The 17688-nt window shown below is 36.6% G+C and overlaps 1 protein-coding gene across 1 annotated transcript in view; it reads right to left on the bottom strand.

Moving 5' to 3' along the window:
• The window catches only part of CPLANE1 (ciliogenesis and planar polarity effector complex subunit 1), a 56298-nt gene that overhangs the window by 25751 nt on the left and 12859 nt on the right, over nucleotides 1-17688 (bottom strand). Inside the window, exons 12-28 of the mRNA XM_083883917.1 lie at nucleotides 17224-17408; nucleotides 16290-16370; nucleotides 15442-15606; nucleotides 14557-14730; nucleotides 11427-11655; nucleotides 11069-11202; nucleotides 9354-9571; nucleotides 8928-9092; nucleotides 7824-7962; nucleotides 7305-7414; nucleotides 6075-6230; nucleotides 5823-5931; nucleotides 5149-5458; nucleotides 3772-4705; nucleotides 2455-2618; nucleotides 1331-1467; nucleotides 685-767 (exon numbers count right to left, since the gene is read on the bottom strand). Of these exons, the coding sequence (XP_083740043.1) occupies nucleotides 685-767; nucleotides 1331-1467; nucleotides 2455-2618; nucleotides 3772-4705; nucleotides 5149-5458; nucleotides 5823-5931; nucleotides 6075-6230; nucleotides 7305-7414; nucleotides 7824-7962; nucleotides 8928-9092; nucleotides 9354-9571; nucleotides 11069-11202; nucleotides 11427-11655; nucleotides 14557-14730; nucleotides 15442-15606; nucleotides 16290-16370; nucleotides 17224-17408 (3493 nt within the window). The remainder of the gene's footprint in view (nucleotides 1-684; nucleotides 768-1330; nucleotides 1468-2454; nucleotides 2619-3771; nucleotides 4706-5148; nucleotides 5459-5822; nucleotides 5932-6074; nucleotides 6231-7304; nucleotides 7415-7823; nucleotides 7963-8927; nucleotides 9093-9353; nucleotides 9572-11068; nucleotides 11203-11426; nucleotides 11656-14556; nucleotides 14731-15441; nucleotides 15607-16289; nucleotides 16371-17223; nucleotides 17409-17688) is intronic.

Here is a 17688-nt window from a genome sequence, read left to right as displayed (position 1 = left end):
TGAAGCCTACAGAGGGTCAAAACAAGGACAGGTGAGGAATACTGAGAAGTCGTCCAAGCCAAACATATCCTGGGCTGCATTCAAAACAGTATGGCTAGCATACTGTGGGAGGCAATTCTCTCTCCCCTCTATTCTGTCCTCAGAAGACTCACTGGAGCACTGTGTTCAGCTCTGTGTCCCCCAATATAAGAAGGACATGGACCTGATAAAGCAAGTCCAGAAAACAAAGGGTGTTCAAGGGCCTGGAGCACCTTTCCCAGGAGAAAAGGCTGACAGAGTTGGGGTTGTTCAGCGTAAAGAACAGAAAGCTCTAGGCAGACCCCAGAGCAGTCTTTCAGTACCTAAAGGAGCCTACAGGAAAGCTAGAGATGGACCTTTTACAAGAGCACACAGTAACAGCAGAGGGGAGTATTATTTCGGACTGAAAAAGGGCAAGTGTAGACTAGATTTTAGGAACTAATTCTTTACTGTGAGAAAATGAGGCACTGGAACAGGTTACCCAGAGAAGCCGTGGATGTCTCATCCATGAAAATGTTCAAGACCAGGTTGGATGGGGCCCCTGGACCACCTGGTCTAGTGGAAGGTATCCCTGCACATGGCAGGGGGTTTGGAATGAGATGATCTTTAAGGTCCCTTCCAAACCCAAATGCTCCTACGATCTCTGATGATTCCATGGTAACTTGCCTGTTCTCTTTGATGTTCTACAGGTCTGACCTTGACAGAGCTATTGGAGCTCTTTGAAGTTCCATATGGCTCCTCAAAGACCTCTACAAAATAAACACAATTACTCTAAATTAGAAAACTACATAGATTATAGTACTGTTATGTGAATTCTGACAGCAGGACACATTAGTTCACTACTTCCACTAAAGCTGAGTGAAGTGTTCAGAGTGGTTTCAGCAAATTCAAAATCTGAGTTCTTACTAGTGTTGATGCATGCACCCAACGAGAGAGATAAAAAATTTCCCAGATTATGTAAACAGTATGAATATTATAATTTATGCATAGTCAGCTCCTAAAATTTGCAAATTGTTTTGCACAGTTGTATGAATATTTCCAGAATGAAAGTATATGAGAGAATAGAACATGTTAACATATATTGTTCTATCTATACAGAAAAGTAACATAGTGAAAAAGCAATCAGAAAGTCTTGATAAAACAATTGTATATAATTTAGTATAAAACGAAGTGGATAAAATAATTCAAATAGAACAATGAAAACATTCACATTTTTTATTAAAAAAACAGTGACATAAAATCATATTCATGCAAAACTCCTACTGCTTTAAATGTCAGACCACAGTAAAAAGGATATACCATTCAAACAAACCTTTTTCTGATGTTACATCCAACTCCTGTTGACCAAATGGTCCCACTTCATTCAGTTCTTCAGTTATATGAGGCACAGAATTATTTCCATGATTAATTTTCTTCTTATAAAAATATTTTGACTTTGAAGACATTCTGCTAATAGGGATTAGAAAATGTAATTAACAACGTAAGTATCTGGTTCACTTCAAGTATGCTGTTCCTTTCAGACTGCAGGCCAGTGCTTAACTGTAAAATAAACACTCTTGTGACATAATCAGTATTCATTTAGTTTTCTCTCTATGACTTTACCAAACCTAGCTTTTTTTGCATAGCTGTGATATTTTAGTGTCATTAATGGTACACTCTTTCAGATAGGCTGTTTCCAGATAAACTGTGCTATGTCTTCAGAATCATCTGGTTAAGACTATATTTAGCTCCCTCACAGGAACTGCCTTTATTAAAAAAATAGAAAATTGTCAGATGAGACATACAGTGATATCTCAGATTATCAGAGATTATTTTCAGAATACTAGAGATCGATATAACTCACTCTCTATATATATTCTAAAACTAGAGATCTATTTTTTTCTTTGTTGCAACAGAGAAATTCAGATTAAGGATTCTTTATCTTCAAGACAGTGCAAGATATTAACAAAATATTTACTGCCTTTTCCATCTATTTTTCTGACACGCACACATATGAACACAGCTAGATTAGATTCAGGGGAAAATAAACTAACATTCTGAACCACTCATTTCAAAATAAATAAAATTACAATGAAGAGAGGGGAAGTTATCTGAATGCTTTGAGAAAACCATGACACCCATTATATTGGAAATCTAGATCCTATTTTCACATTGCTAAGCTTATAAACAACCATGTAAAATTCACTTTATGCAACAGCTATATTATTTTCTACCTAATGTACATGTGCTGATGGAGAATATTTATTATAGCTTCATATTTATTTATTATTATTATTTAATATTATTACTGCTTCATGCAACTGTAACCAATATACCCAAGTTTGACTTTTCACACAAAATTAAACATGTATGTAACACATAGTAGATCTCTTTACGTGCTCAGTAGAGGAATTATGACCAAGTAGAGTCCTTAGGTTAAAAAAAACAAAAAATTACCCCAAATCACTTTCACAAAGATCATCATAGACTTGTACAATCTGGATATCAAGAGGAGAACTGGCCACTGTGGAAGAGCCTTCATCCATACTACTTTCTTCCACTGTTCTAGACTGCGCTTTTGACAGAGATGCAATTTCTTTCAGATATTGATCATCTGGATGCTATTAATAAAAATAATAATAATGAAAAATCACTAGTTGAATACAATACCAGGTACTTTAAAAAAACCTTACAATGCTTTCATATAGAATGATTATACTTAACTTATATCCTTTTCTTTATTATAGAGCAAAGAAATCCTGTATTTACAGCTGCCTGTGAAACATGAGTTTCTCCCCTTTTTTGCATTAAGTAAAGCAATGGTCCTCTGAATTATCCAAAGGAAATATAAGAAAGATTTCTCAGTGTCAACTGAGTGTGAATTGTCAAATACACTATATGACAATATAATCAAGACAAATACATACAGTAAGATTTGGCCTTATCCAGACAATGTAGAACTCTCAAATCACCACTGAAAACAGTATGAAAGGCAAAAAGACATACTTAACCTTTGGTTAGATGCATGCACAAAATTTGTTAGCTGTAAATAAAATACTTGTCAAAATGCCAGAAAATACAAACCAAAAGTAATAAAAAAACCTCTTGAAATTAGAGAAGAGCCTTCTCAAGAATTAAGTCTCAGAACCCTCTCCTCTCAAAGCTTTTCATGTATTCTCTGATTCTATGTACTGTTAATTAAAGAAGCTAAGTGATCCAGTTTTCTCTAAAGCATAAACTAAAGCAAGATGTACCAGATTCATTCAACAAATCTCTTCTCTCATATCCACACATACACTCCAAATCTCTGTATCTGTGCTAGTCATTGTCTTTAATCAGTTAAAATGCTGCATTCAGACTGTATCTGCACTCTCCTCAAAGACAAATGAACTTAAACTCTCCTGAGAGAAACTATTTCTTATTCTTTGCCTTGCTTTGCCATATTCTATCTCCAGTAGTATTTTTTTCAAAGATGATGTCTAAAAATAGATACAGTGGCCAAACTTACAGGAATTCGTGCAAAAAATCTGGTATCTGGATAAATGACCTGTATTTTGAATTTCCAAAGTGAACTTTCACCTCCAACTCAAGTATTTCTACCGACAAAAGTTCAGTACTTCTGGAATTTTTCCCTTTTCTTAGCAACTCTTAAAAGAAAGGCTATTAATTAATATTCCACATTCTACTCAGAACAGGTAAAACATGTATGTGATTTTTCTTTACTGGCATAACTCATTCACATTTCACTGACACTCGTCCCATCCTTTTTCTTACCTTGCATTTTATGCTCTTTGTTTGAGATCTGTCCCTGTGTAACCGTTCTAACAACCAAAAAGATGTAAGGACAGCTGCTGATGATGTTTTCACATGTATCATTGGGAGAGTTTCTTCTAAGGAATCTTGTTTATTGGAACCACAGAGTGGTCTTTTATCAGACCATCTGATCATCCACTCCAGCAATTTTGAAATATTGCTCAATTTGCCCATTAATTCTATAGGCAGTTCTTCTGCTGGTACAATACCAACTACATCAAGAGTTTTGTAAACATATTTAGAAATTGCCTGAGTTTGCAGGGTAGAGGAAGTATGGTTAGGAAAGGTCTGGCTTGTTAGTGCAACAGTGACTCCCTGATTGTCAGTCTGAGCTCTGTATATAGACTTGTATTTTAAACCAAATAAGCCTTCTTTAAGTCCTTTTGTTAGGTTACACACAGAAGGTTCTCTGGTCTGTACAACAGACTGTACAATTGTTGGGTTTTCCAAAATATTTTTGTTTTCATTACAAGCAGACACTTTTTCAGGATCACAAGATGCCAGGGTGACAGTATAGCAAGAACCTGCTCTAAACACACTTTGACTTCTAGTTTTGTTTTGCCGACGTTTTAGTGTTGTGTGAACATCAAAAAAGAGAGAGTTCAATTCATGCTCTTGAAGCAGCCCAGAAAAGCTAGTGAGAAATGGAATTCCAAGGTCACTGTACTTTATCAGATCTCTCTCAAGAACATAACTCAAAAAGAGTTCTAAAAATCTGACATATTCATCATCATCACGTTCAAATTCCCACGCACCAACTATGGGCAAATTACACTGAGTAAGCATGTCTCTCCTACACGCTTTGTCTTTATGTTTTGTTTTACAGTTAGGAGCTTTTATCCTGTGTGTGGTGTTTCGGCTACCTATTTCCCTTTGTCGTTGGAGATCATTTTCCCTGTAAGACAATAAATGTAAGAACCATTAATACCCAAATCCATTTTAAGAAGAATTACATGCAGCATTAGTTCCTTATCTTCCACTGAAGTTAAAAATAGTCAACAAACCCAAATTTACATTGGTACAATGTATAGGTGGCAAATTAATCAAATTCAAAATCCATAGACAGAAACTAGGCAGTAATATATATGAATGTAGACACAGCTGACAGTAATTTACACTTCAATAATGTATTAGTCACATACTAACTGATATAACATTGCCAGTTCTAAGACTTGGGAAATCTGTAATTCTTCATGTGATAAATCACTCATAGTGACAATTAACATGTTTGGTGAAGAGATTACTTGATCAACAGGAGATAACTCTCTTTTTTTCTTCCCCCCCGCCCCCCCCACCCCAATTTAAACCAAAAAGCTTTCTGCTGCAATTTTTTCATACCTTGAGAATGAAGATGTTTCAGCTCTTGTTTCTTCAGTAAGCAAAGCATCAGAAACTGTGTCTGCCATGTCTGCATCACTATATACCTGATGATTCCCAACATCAGTAAGTGAGCTTATGCTTAGACTAGTGCCTAGTGAGAATCTGTCATAACAGTGTTCCTCATCATTTGATGCTCCCTCTTCGACTGGCTCCCAAATATTAATTTCTATAGGGCCTATGTTCTTTACTACACGTCTCAAGGCCTTCTTCCTCACTTCTTCAGCAGCTTGTATAACAACAGACATCATTTCTTCACTTTCAGGACCTACTGAAAGAAAGCAAATCAAATTTTCAATCTTAATTTTCAGTTTAAAGTTAGTCTCTCAAATTGAGACATGAATTAGATTTAAATTAAAATTATAAACTTTTATTATTTAAGAGAGTCATTTATAATTTCGAAAAGAAATGGTGATAAAGTGAAAAAAAATCAACATTTTGAAAGCCGTGATACTCTGTGACTGATATAGACATATCAGAAAGAAAACACAAAATTTTTCACAAGACTTGAAGTTGTCCAACAGAAAACTACAATAACTGTTTCGCATGGGGTATTAAAGTATTGTCACAAGCTAATAACTAGGATAAAAAAAACAAAGCATGTTTAAAACTTCTTGAAGAATGATGAACGTTACCTTTAACAGTACTCTGTCTGAGTCGCTGCTGAAGTCCATGATATTTATCTCTCAGTGAAACTCTTATATCTTCAGGATTAGGAAATGCTTTTACAAAAATCTCTGCCACCTACACAAAAAAAAAAGCATCAAAAAAGCTATCATATAAGTAGGAACTTACACCATGAGTAAATCTAACAAGTAGGTTTTCCAAGGAGGAGAAATATTTATGATAATATCTATTACTTTTATTCTAGTTTTAATGTTTTTTACCTTTTTTACTGGTGGCAATTCTCCAAGCAGACTCAAAATTACATCTTGAACTAATTCTTCAATATTCATGAATCTGCAGAAAGGAAGCATTCGACAAGCCCACTCTACTGCACTCAGACAATGCTCAACTGTGTAGGCATCATACTCATTTGGATCCTAAAAAAACCACCAGAGACATGTATGAACAATGTTTTTCAGCAAAATTATGCATACACTGCAGATAGTTATGCTTCTTTTCTAGCCCCAAAAAAATGAAAATCTCTTAACTTATCTGCCAAACAGAGTAGTGTAGGAGGGCAGGAGGCAGATCAACATTGTAATGTATCATAATGTACATTAAAATAAAAAGAGAGAGAGAGGAAAAAAAAGAGGCTTTTTAAAACCAGCTTACGAAATAATTCCATTAGCATTCTGCTGAAGAGTTTCTTTGCAGTCACAAGTAAAACCTGAGGATGCACTTAAACTGTGAAGTAAGTAATTCTACTTTGACTTCAGGTGATCATAAATTCTTTCTTGTGAGCAAGATAATTATGCCTTGCAAGAGGCTTTTAAGATGGACTGGTTTATTTTGAACAGTATTTTCTATCTCATTTGTCACTGTCACATAAAGCACCAAAAAAGCAGAACATTCTACTGTTTGAAACAGAGCCATCCTGTTTATCTGAAACTTGTTTTTTCTGGTGAAGAAAAATCTCGGACTTCTTACAGAATACATGACAAATATGCTAGTAACTTCTCTCTTTTTCTTCCTGGACCTCTGACCTCAATTGGTGAAGGTATAAGTAGAGACAACATGATTAATTTTTATTTTTTTCATTACTCTTTCTGACAACCATGTATATTTCACACACCATTAACCCAGTTTCTGATGTATTAAGTATTTATTATTGGGGAAATATTCAAAATATCTTGACCCAATGGGGAAAGAAAACAAACTAGAAAGGAAATTCTTAGGTCAAAGAAGTATAGAAGCTATTGCTTTCCTGGCAGCTCTTCTGACTCAAACACCAAGCAAAAGCCTAACATATATACTGTCAAGAAAATGGAGATCACACGCACAGTACACCGCTCCATAGCATCAAATACATAAACTACACTGCAAGCACTGTGCTCATTTTGTTCTGTTAAGCAAGTAAGAGTTCTCATAGAAATACAGAGCAGACCTTTAGAATTTTTCTCATAGCTACATGAAATTAAGACATATCTCTACTATATTAGTAATAGTATTACCTTGATATTGTTAATATTTTCCCTTGCAGTTTGGTACCGCCTACAGTTGTCAGATAATTTTTCACGAACATGACACATCCAACATAATGCACAGAACTCTCTGAACCAACCTACAATACAAACATGCAATATGGTGAGACTCTACTTAAATTAAATAGAAGAGCCTGAGATTCTTCAGTATTGCTCTGGAGCTACAGCTCCTTAGTCGCACTTAATGTTCATGTTCTTTCACACCTGTCAGGTCTGTAACACGACCCCCCCACCCCCAAACCAAAACAGCACACTTTAGATTAAGAGTTTTGATAACTAACACAAAATCTGAAAATGAAATGTGTTCACCAGAACAGCACATTTTAGAATAAGAGTCACGATAACTAACACGAAATCTGAAAATGAAATGTGTTCCTGACACATTGCAATATACTATTTCAAGCTAATAAAAGCTAATTTGCCTCCTGTGAATTTTCACGGGTGTTCTTTTTTCCAGCTCTATATTATTTTATGTTACTACATACAGACCTAAAATTTTACAGGTAATGTCATCAAACTGATGAGCTCCAGAAGATGTAGATCCATAGAGAACAGTGCAGAAACTGCGGTAACGAAGCAAAGTCTCTGGGAATGGACTCAGCAAAGGAAGAGAACCTTTAATTCGAATCTATAAAAATAGGTAAAAACTCAACCAAAACAGAAATAAAAATACATTTTACATGTATCACTACTAATTGCACAGCTTCTCAGTTATTAGAATACTGCCAAGATCAGTAAAACTCCCTTGAAGCTTATTTTCCATTTTCTTCAAATCACTATTCTGAAAATTCATTTGAAGGAATATGTTTAATAAGAGCTATGGCACAAAAAAATGCTTTTGTTTGAATGGTACTGATGATTACCATGAAATACAAGACTAACACAAAGTGTAAGAAGAACTAAGATCACAATAATCAAAAAACCAGACTGATTCAACACAGTCCAGGTTGCTGTCACCAAGGCTGACCAGCTTTACCTTCAGTTTCAGTTGGTATGTCTGACCAGCTCCCCATGCCAACTTTAAGCATGTGACCATGCAAACAGAAGTAAATACTTTTCAGTCAGACCAGTTCCTGGTCTCATTAATGCTGGTGCAGGGGAGTTGCAGGAAGGGAGAGCTGCATACACTCCCTTCTGCATCAACTCAACCTTCTTTAAGTAGCTATGTTACAATGACCTAAGAAAAGACTGATGTTACACAAAAAATTTTAATCAATTTATTCTAAACTTGCTTCCATGCAAAAAATATTGCACAAAAGTAAATTCAACCCTAAGTGCTTTGGAAATTATTTCTAGCTAACAGCTGTAACTCCCAATTAAAGTCTGCTTTTTTCTTTCAGTGGAAAATTAATTTATATATTACCAAGTAGATATTGAAAGACACCCAAAAAGAAACACTTCATGAATTAGATATCCTATATCTTTAAGTTCTGGTTTCCTAAAAAAAATGAACATGACGTGTAAAACTAGAAGATGATATGTACAAAACATGACATAAAAGCCAAGGTGAGACTGAATGTTTCTGCAACTACAAACTCACCAGTAATATTTACAACCGATAAACAAGTTAAAAATATAAAGTTAAATGTTTACTTTCTGCATAACTTTTCTAGCCCACTTCAGTTGTGTAGTATACCACCGTGCTGCAGAGCAAGAACAGTGAGCAGCCCGGAAGAGCAAGATAATTCGCTGAAAAACTCCAGACACTTTCTGACGGACTTCTTTCTCAGTTTTTAAAAGAATGTCATCACTGTCTTCCTGAAAATGCAAAGACAAACAAAGCCCAAAATTAGAAAGGGCATATGACTAAATGTTACTGGTCCTAATCCTGTCTTCCTTACAGCATAGATCATTTATGGAAAAAAAAGAGAGGCACACATACTTTCTCATCACTGCTGTGCTACCTTAGGTAAATTTACAGACATGGAAGAAAACAGAAAAATTAGCTCAAAGGAACCAGAATAAATCCCATAAATATTTATAAATACATTCAAGGACACACACAAGAAACACACTTACTTCACTGAGAGAAGCTGGTTGAGGACAGTACAATGGTGGTGCTGGAAGACAGAGCCCCACTGGAACCAACCCATAAAACTTTCTGCAAAGATCCTTGGCAGAATCCATCAAAAGCTGAAATGTCTCTGAGAGAATATCAACATCTGCCATAACAGCTGCTTTCAGTAGTTCCTGTATAGAACTGTAAAGAACATCTACATCTTCCTCTTCAATGGGATCTATAAAATATTAAGCCCAGAAACTGATAAATTTATTAATTTATCATTTATTATTAATTGTTGAATTTGTATTCATATATTACAATGACAGACCTCATCTACTTGCTTTAAGATAAGATCTCATACATTTAAAAACTAGTATTCAATTACTAATTTTAAGTTTTGCCCCATTACAAAGATGCCTATTGCCTTTCTAGGTAGAGGATTGAACTTTTTAGCCAGGAATAACATCCTGGAAAATCATTCTTACCAAGAAAGCATAAACAAGTACATTATTAATAATGACAAAACCAACACTTTTATCAGTAAGTATATCCACCTGCCGACAAGAACTTGAAATGTTTTCCAACAAAAAGAGAAACCAACATAGAGATTCTAACAGTAAACTTTCTGTAGAATATAAATAAGGACAGATTGATCTAGCTAACAGAATTTCAGCTGTTAAGTTAGGAGCCCACAGTATCTGCAAGGACCAGTGAAGACCTGGCCAAGAGCCAGAGAGACAACACCAAGACCTGCCTGTGTGTCTTCATATCTCTAAGGGCGAGACAAGGGGAGACCAAGGGAGCCATGAGCCAGAAATAGAATGTGTACATAGGTATGTGTGTGTCTCTGAAGGTCAGGCACCTGGACAGGCTGAGGAGCCCAGACCAGCTCTCTGCTGTATCCTGCATACTGACAGGACTGTATACTCAGGCCAGCTGCTGTGGCGGTGCGTGGATAGTGCGTACAGGGGGGAAGAAGGTGTTTTTGCGTGCCTGTACCAAAAAACAAAGAGGGGCTGGGGCTTCAGGGGCTCACACACACAGACATGAGCAACCTGTGACACTCAGCAACTGGGTCTGCTGGCCATCTACTCAGCTAATAGTCCTGCTACTGGCTCAGCTACTGGAGAGATACACACTGTATAAATAGGTATCTATAAGCAGACCTTCACCCTGACAAACACGAGAGGGAAAGGTGACAGGATTCTTGGTGCTGCCTGTGGTGAGAGCAGGTCTGTAGGTGTTCATGTGTAGCCACTTATATATAGGTGGTGTATGTGTGCTTGTGTATGTGCCTACTGGAATACATTCTCAGCCTTGCTAGCTGCTGGACCTGGGGATCCACTTTATCAGAAAGGAAAAGGCAAAACTAACACCTTCTTGTAGCTAATTTCAAGTGTGATGATACTTCCCATACTATTAACACATTAATTTTTTGTTTGTTTATTGTAATGAAGATTCAGTTTTCTTCCAGACAAGCTGATATAAAATATAATCAAATAAAGATTTGGACAATACAAATGAGAAGACAAGATTGATAATATGTTCCATTTCTGGAATGATCAGAGCCAAACTACACACCTCATGAAATTAAAGTGCTTGAATATATTATAACAGTAATACACACACCGGAGAAAATAAAGCAATTGTTTCTTTCTCGGACAGTGTATAACACTGAATATGTAGTCAAATAACATGAAAAATAACCACCATTATTTTTCATTTGAAGTACCTGTGAACTTCTTGTATGCAATATGTCCTGATGTTTCAGAAGTTACTGGCTGTCCTAACAAAGACTGTAACTTTTCCTGAAAAGTCTGCTTTGGTAATAAGCTTAATGGCAGGTGACATTCTGGTTTTTTCATTCTGAAAGTATAACAAAAAACTGCTTATGAATAACAAAGCAATATCCAAAAATAATCCTATGAATATCTATGCCAAAATAACTAATCATAACGCCTTAACTGCTAAACCCACTATGAGTCTAGGAAAATGAATTTCTGAGGCAATATATATGGCTTGTCATAATAAACTTCATAGAAATAACTATGTGACAAAATATAATATACTAATTCCAATTCCGAATTTACCTTGAGAGCTCATCAGAGTTCTGACAATATAGCTGGTAGGCCAGACCAATTGAAACAGACAGCTTCCAGTTCCCAAGTTTGTGTGCTAACCACACAGCCTCTGGAATGAGTCCACCAATAAAGCACAAATCAAGAGCATATTCAGCTGTCCACACAGATGAAAGGTTCTGGTCTCTGACAGCTCTGGTAACCAAAGAGTGTTGCAGTGGAATGACACGAGGAGGTAGGTCTGTGACATGAAAAGCACATTTTAAATTTTACATAAATCCTCATGCTATGAGATTAGTAATCTAGAATTCATTTGTTCACAATGCTTGTGGATTAGTTTCAGTGTACAACTCCTTTTGATATTAATTCACTTTTATTAGAGGTATTTTATTATGGAAATGTACCTGCAGCAGCAGATGCAGCTCATGCAGTGGTATAAGAGCATGTTCAGAATAGGCTATTTTCCTGCTTAATAATGTGGGATATGAAAGCAAGTGGAAAACTTGTGGGGTTTTTTTTACTTTAAAGACTTGATCACACTGATGGACCATTTGCAAATATTCTTTATATCTGTAGGATATACTAGAGGGTACACCTGAGATAAATGGAAATTTCTAGAGTTTTCCTAGTGTACCCACATTGTTTGTACACACTGTGCTTACTGCAGAAGACAGAATGTTAAAATACGTTTTTGAGAAAGAATGGTACATAATATTCTGTGATTCTTTGATTTTAGGACAGTATATAGAGACAAACTTCAGACAAATTCAGTATCTCCTTCTTTGTTTAGATTTAGACTTGTTTTTCAAGGTTTTGCTTCCTGGTCCTCCTGGAGAGATGCTGATCAACACGAATTATAAGGAATGCTTCTCTCACAGTTTCTGTTTTGCTCAGACAATGGCATTACCTAGGAGATATTCACACTAACCCAGCTTGGCAACGTAATTTTACCCCGACTGTCTCATCATGTGCATTGATCTTTGCCTAAGATCAAGTATTAAAATCAAAACTCCAAGGTTTTATTTTGTAGGTTTTATCTTGAAAGCTGTCCAAATAAAGCATTCAAAAGACCACAAAGAAAGAAGTAGGTAACAGTGCATGCTGTAGTACAGAAACATTAAAAATGCTCAGTGTATTCAAATACACTACAGAAAACCTAATCAATCAAAATAAACTAATATTGTAAAAAAATGTAAGGCATTATAATATCAACTTACTGGTTGAGTACTTAAAATGCTTTCAAACAAATCTTTATTCCCACAAACACTTCAAAAAGTAGCTCTGAAAATAAAAAATTCCTAACAAAGGAAATCTTTAAATGGAATCTCTCTGAAACCACTCACTGTGATAAACAGCAATCCTCAGAAAAAAGCTGAGAAGCAGGACTTAAACTAGTAAGTACTATTTGGGTTCAACACCAAGCAACTTGGCATCCCTAGTTCCTTTGACAATAAGGTGTCTGAAGCACTTGGATTTGGATTCCAAGACCTTGACTGTCAGATAAGCAAAAAATGCTTTCCACTGGCTTTTCAGCTGGGGTCGCACCAGATCACAGATTCAATTCAACTACTTCTCCAGCACTGCTGGTATCTCACTTTTGGGAGGATCAAAGTCAGTCAGAGCCAGGTCTTTAGGCAAAATTGTGGCAAAGGATGATAAAAAGACTTAATGCCTTCCCTTCCTCAATCTTTAAGAGTAAGACCGGTTTTCTGAATAACAAGCCGTCTGAGCTGGAAGGCAGGAATGGAGAACAGAATGAAGACCCCAGTCCAAGGGAAAATGTGTCAGTAACCTGACACATCACTTAGACACACACAGTTCTATTGGGCTGGATGGGATCCACTGAAGGGTATTGAGGGAGCTGGAGGAAGTGCTCACTGAGCCAGCTTCCATCATTACCCATGGTCTTGGCTCACCAGAGAGGTTCCAGCTGACTAGAAGTTGGCAAAAGGGACACCCACCTATAGGAAGAGCTGGAAGAAAAGTCTGGAGAACTACAGACCTGCCAGCCTGACTGTGGTGCTGGGGAAAGTCATGGATCATCTTGAGAGCCATCACAAGACACGCACAGGACATCCAGGAGCAGACCCAGCCAGCAGGAATTCGAAAAAGGCAAGTCCTGCTTGACCAACCTGATCTCCTTCTATAGCAGGGTGCAGGAAGGCTCTGCTGAGGGTTCTGGATTGACAGCCCGAGGACAATCTTACAGTATTTAACAAGGCCAAGTGTCAGGCCCTGTACAACCCTTGGCGAAGTAGTGTACAACACTACTGGGGGAAGAGAGTCTGGAAAGCTGTCCAGTGGAAAAGGACCTCGGCATGTTGCTTGACAGTGGCTGAACATGAGCCAGCGTGTGCCCAGGTGGCCGACGAAGCCAAGGGCATCCTGGCTTGTATCAGGAATAGTGTGGCCAGCAGGACTTGGGTAGTGATTGTCCCTCTGTACTCAGGTCTGGTGAGGTCAGCTTGAATGCTGGGCTAAGTTCTGGGCCCCTCAGTACAAGAAAGACACTGAGGTGCTGGAGAGTCCAGAGACGGGCAACAAGGCTGGGGAAGAGTCTGGAGCATGAGTCCTGTGAGGAGCAACAGAAAGAGCTGGGGGTGTTTAGGCTGGGGAAGAGGCTCAGAGGAGAGTTAATCACTCCACAACTCCTTGAAGGCAGGCAGGCTGTAGCCAGGTTGGGAACCATCTTTCCTCCCAAGTGCTAAGTGATAGAAGAGTAAATGACTTTATGCCAGGGAGGTTTAGACTGAATATCAGGAAAAACTGCCTCTCTACAAAGGTTGTCAAACATTGGATCTGACTGCCCAGGAAGGTGGGTTGAGTCTCCATTCCTGTAGGTATTTAAATTATTAAGATCTGTAGCTGTGGTGTTTAGGGATATGGTTTAGTGGGGGACTTGACAATGTTAATGGTTGGACACAATGATCTTACACTTATTTTCCAACCTAAATAATCCTATCTGTTGGAAAAAAAATTGTATCAGCTACACTTTTTTGTGACATCCTTATGGTTTCTTTCTGTCTCCTACTCAACTGAAAAGCTGACTTAATCATCAAGTTAAAATATAACAGACATCATTGATACATGTGAAAAAAGTTTCTAAGATTCAAGCAACTAGAACTGCTTGTACAGGAAATACCTTGTTTGATGTGAAGTGGATGAAGGATGTCAACATTGTGGGGGGGGAAGATATAGAGCAGCTGCTTTGCGAAATAAGCAGCCATGAATCGTGCCATGGATCGAATCACAGCCATGGCAGTGTCAGTATGAATGCTGGTTACTGTCCAAAGCTCATGCTGAAAATACTTGATATCTAAAAAAAAAAAAAATCAAATTATAATATCATGAGAAAAATTATTTTAAATTTGAACATTAAAATTATTTAATCACAGGTTATAAAGCACTTTTTTAACAAACAAACTTACACAATTCCTTGACAAACTTTCAGAACTTACAGAGCTCAATCTTTTACACTAATTACACATTATATTAATATTAGAAGACTTTTATATTAGGTTTTTAATGACTGGAGATGGACCTTTAGTATCTAAATTTAGACCTGCATTGAGTCAATAAAACACTTGTTCAAACTTGAAAATTCAGATTTCACTTATATTTAGACTTTAAAAAAATTAATTTACAAGCATCTGCAAAAACATTCAGTCAAATTAGGACTGGTGACCAAACTAAAATCTGCTATTTTTTCATGCTGTATCATAAAAAATTTAAATTAATATAAAATCAAATCATAAAATTTCCCCCTTCTTTTTCTTATTCAAAGTCTATTTTTGAGAGGATTTGAGTCTAAAAATATTTAGCAGGTGACCAGTAGGCAAGGAGAGTTGTCCAAACACATATTCCAACAAGTGCAGCTGAAGTATCATCTGAGGATCAGAAAAAGTCACTGAAAACAGTGTAAAGCGTCAAAAGCTGTCAGCTGTGCATGCGAGGACACAGAAAGTACCCTAGGTTATTCAAACAGTGTCAACATACCTTATCACACTTTTAGGCAATGTAAACATACCAGAAAACTTTTCCATCTGACTTGTGGAGAGCTCTGATCGCCTTAGAATCTCTCTTACCAGATGATCACAGAGTCCCTGAGCTTCACACATGTTATACTGATACAGGTGACAAAACAATATTGCAAGATAGTATCTACGCTGAAGAAAACATGCTCTTTTCCCTCCTGCATTGAAAGATTTAAAAAAGGTAGAAGTTCAAGTGGAAGAGAAACAATAAACACAAAAACAGATGAAGCAAATGAAAGTACTAGTTATTTTCTCTCCAGAAACACATCTACATAAACAATACACTTTGAGGAGTAGACATCAGGAGCAGCTACTTTAGGATATGATGCTCCTATACAGCCTCTAAGTCTCTAGCAAGTTAATGCTCATCCACAACATTTTTATTTCTAGAGGTAAAATTTTTCAAAAATTTATCAGTTTTCAAAACAATACTATGCATAACTTTTAAGACACAGACAAAGACAGCAGAGGTTAAGGAAGCCTAGCCTTCAAAGAAAGAATGCCTGAACCACAGTGAAGTTGCTCAGACATCCATCAAGCTTCCAGTATTCTGAATATTTTTCCTCAATGAAGTATTTATTCCTTATTCTAACAACCAGCAGAAAATTTTCTCATGATGCCTGGAAAGAGACTCTGTTTTTAATCAACTCTTATAAAAACTCCTGACACAAGTTTTATTTTGTTACTTTCCAAACACTAATTCTTTTAATTTTACAGTTACTAAAGGAATTGATTTTTGCTCATCTGTTTTCCCCCCCTCTTTTTGAAGAGCAAACAGAGTGACAAATGTAAAACGATTATACAGCTTACCCTCTCCACCCTCAAAGATTTTATCCTTTACCTTTTGTCTTGAGTTCACAAAGAGATCTTTTCCAAATATCCACAGATTCTCTGTATGAGCCTAAAAGGAACTGCTCCTCACCTATAAAAGTCACATATTAACAAATTAAAAGCTCTACATTGTTACTTTTACATTTACCAATACATATGCTCTTATTTCAGTATCAGAGATTTACTGAAAGCAGAACAAAATATGTGAGACCTCAGTAAACTTCTATTCTCACAATTAAGTCTAAGTTTTGAGCATCTGAGAGAAGACAACTTTGAATACTCCTTGCCAGGACAGTAATCTGTGAGTTCTCCTTCAGGAGGAGCTAATGTATTGTATGGAGTGCTGTAGGAAGAGGAGGTAGAATTGTGATGTAAGGGAGAGAGATCAAGAACATGGCAAGGAAACAGAATTGTAAAGGGAGACATAAATGGGAATCTGGGCTTAGCAGTGTAGAAGTCAAAAGGAAGGCAGAACACAGGACAGTAAAATGTAAGAAATTAGGCAACAACTACATATACGCTAGATTACCAAGTACCTCTAGGTTACACTAATTTAGATCCTTAGTTAAAGCTGAGGTTTGTAAATACAACATACTCATGCCCACAATGACCACAAGGAGTGAAGAAGCTTTCTACACAGAAATCCAGTAAGAGATACATTGTAATGCCCATTTACTTCAGAAAAAACAACAAAGAAGACCAGAACTAAAATCTTCCATTCAGATTCTTTAGGACATGGCTCAAAGCAAACTGAGGTCAATTGTCTTTTTATTTATCTTAACATACAATCTACAGACATACCAGGACATTAAATACTTAAGACAGAATTATGATAAGAATTTTAAGAGAAGTCCCAAGGTTCACTTTTTAAAAATCTGGCAGTCAGTTACCGATTGTTAAGTTGGACCTAATTTTCCTAGTTTTCAATGAACATTTTTACTAACCAGATACAGAATTAATCTTCAGATGTTGTTCTAATGTCACTCCTGAAGACTGGATGGTTGCTTGTATATGACTTAAAAGCAATGAGACAACAGAAGCCTCTTCTGCATTCTTGTTGACTTTTCTTTTCAGCTGCACCTGATACCAAACCACTTTTTTATACAATAGTTGCCACAGTACAGTCAACCTGTAATTCAACAAGTACAATATTATGAAATTACAAGAATTACATCAGAAATTAATTAGAATTACATCAATTTCTTACATTCTTTTATTTTGCATTATGCGCCTGAATATTAAGTTGTATCAACTACTTTATTGACTTTGGTGAGGGGAAAAAATAAAGCACTTTTTGCCTCATTTTTTACTAACAACCATTAATTCTTCCGAATTTTCTTAAGCACAGCAATCTACTTTAAGAACCCAAACACCCCAAAAATTAATCCCCTTGCTAGATAAACAATGGG

The sequence above is a fragment of the Zosterops lateralis genome, assembly GCF_965231275.1.
Source record: "Zosterops lateralis genome assembly, chromosome: Z".
In the NCBI taxonomy this organism is placed as follows: Eukaryota; Metazoa; Chordata; class Aves; order Passeriformes; family Zosteropidae; genus Zosterops; species Zosterops lateralis.
This window is presented reverse-complemented; position numbering and strand designations above follow the sequence as displayed.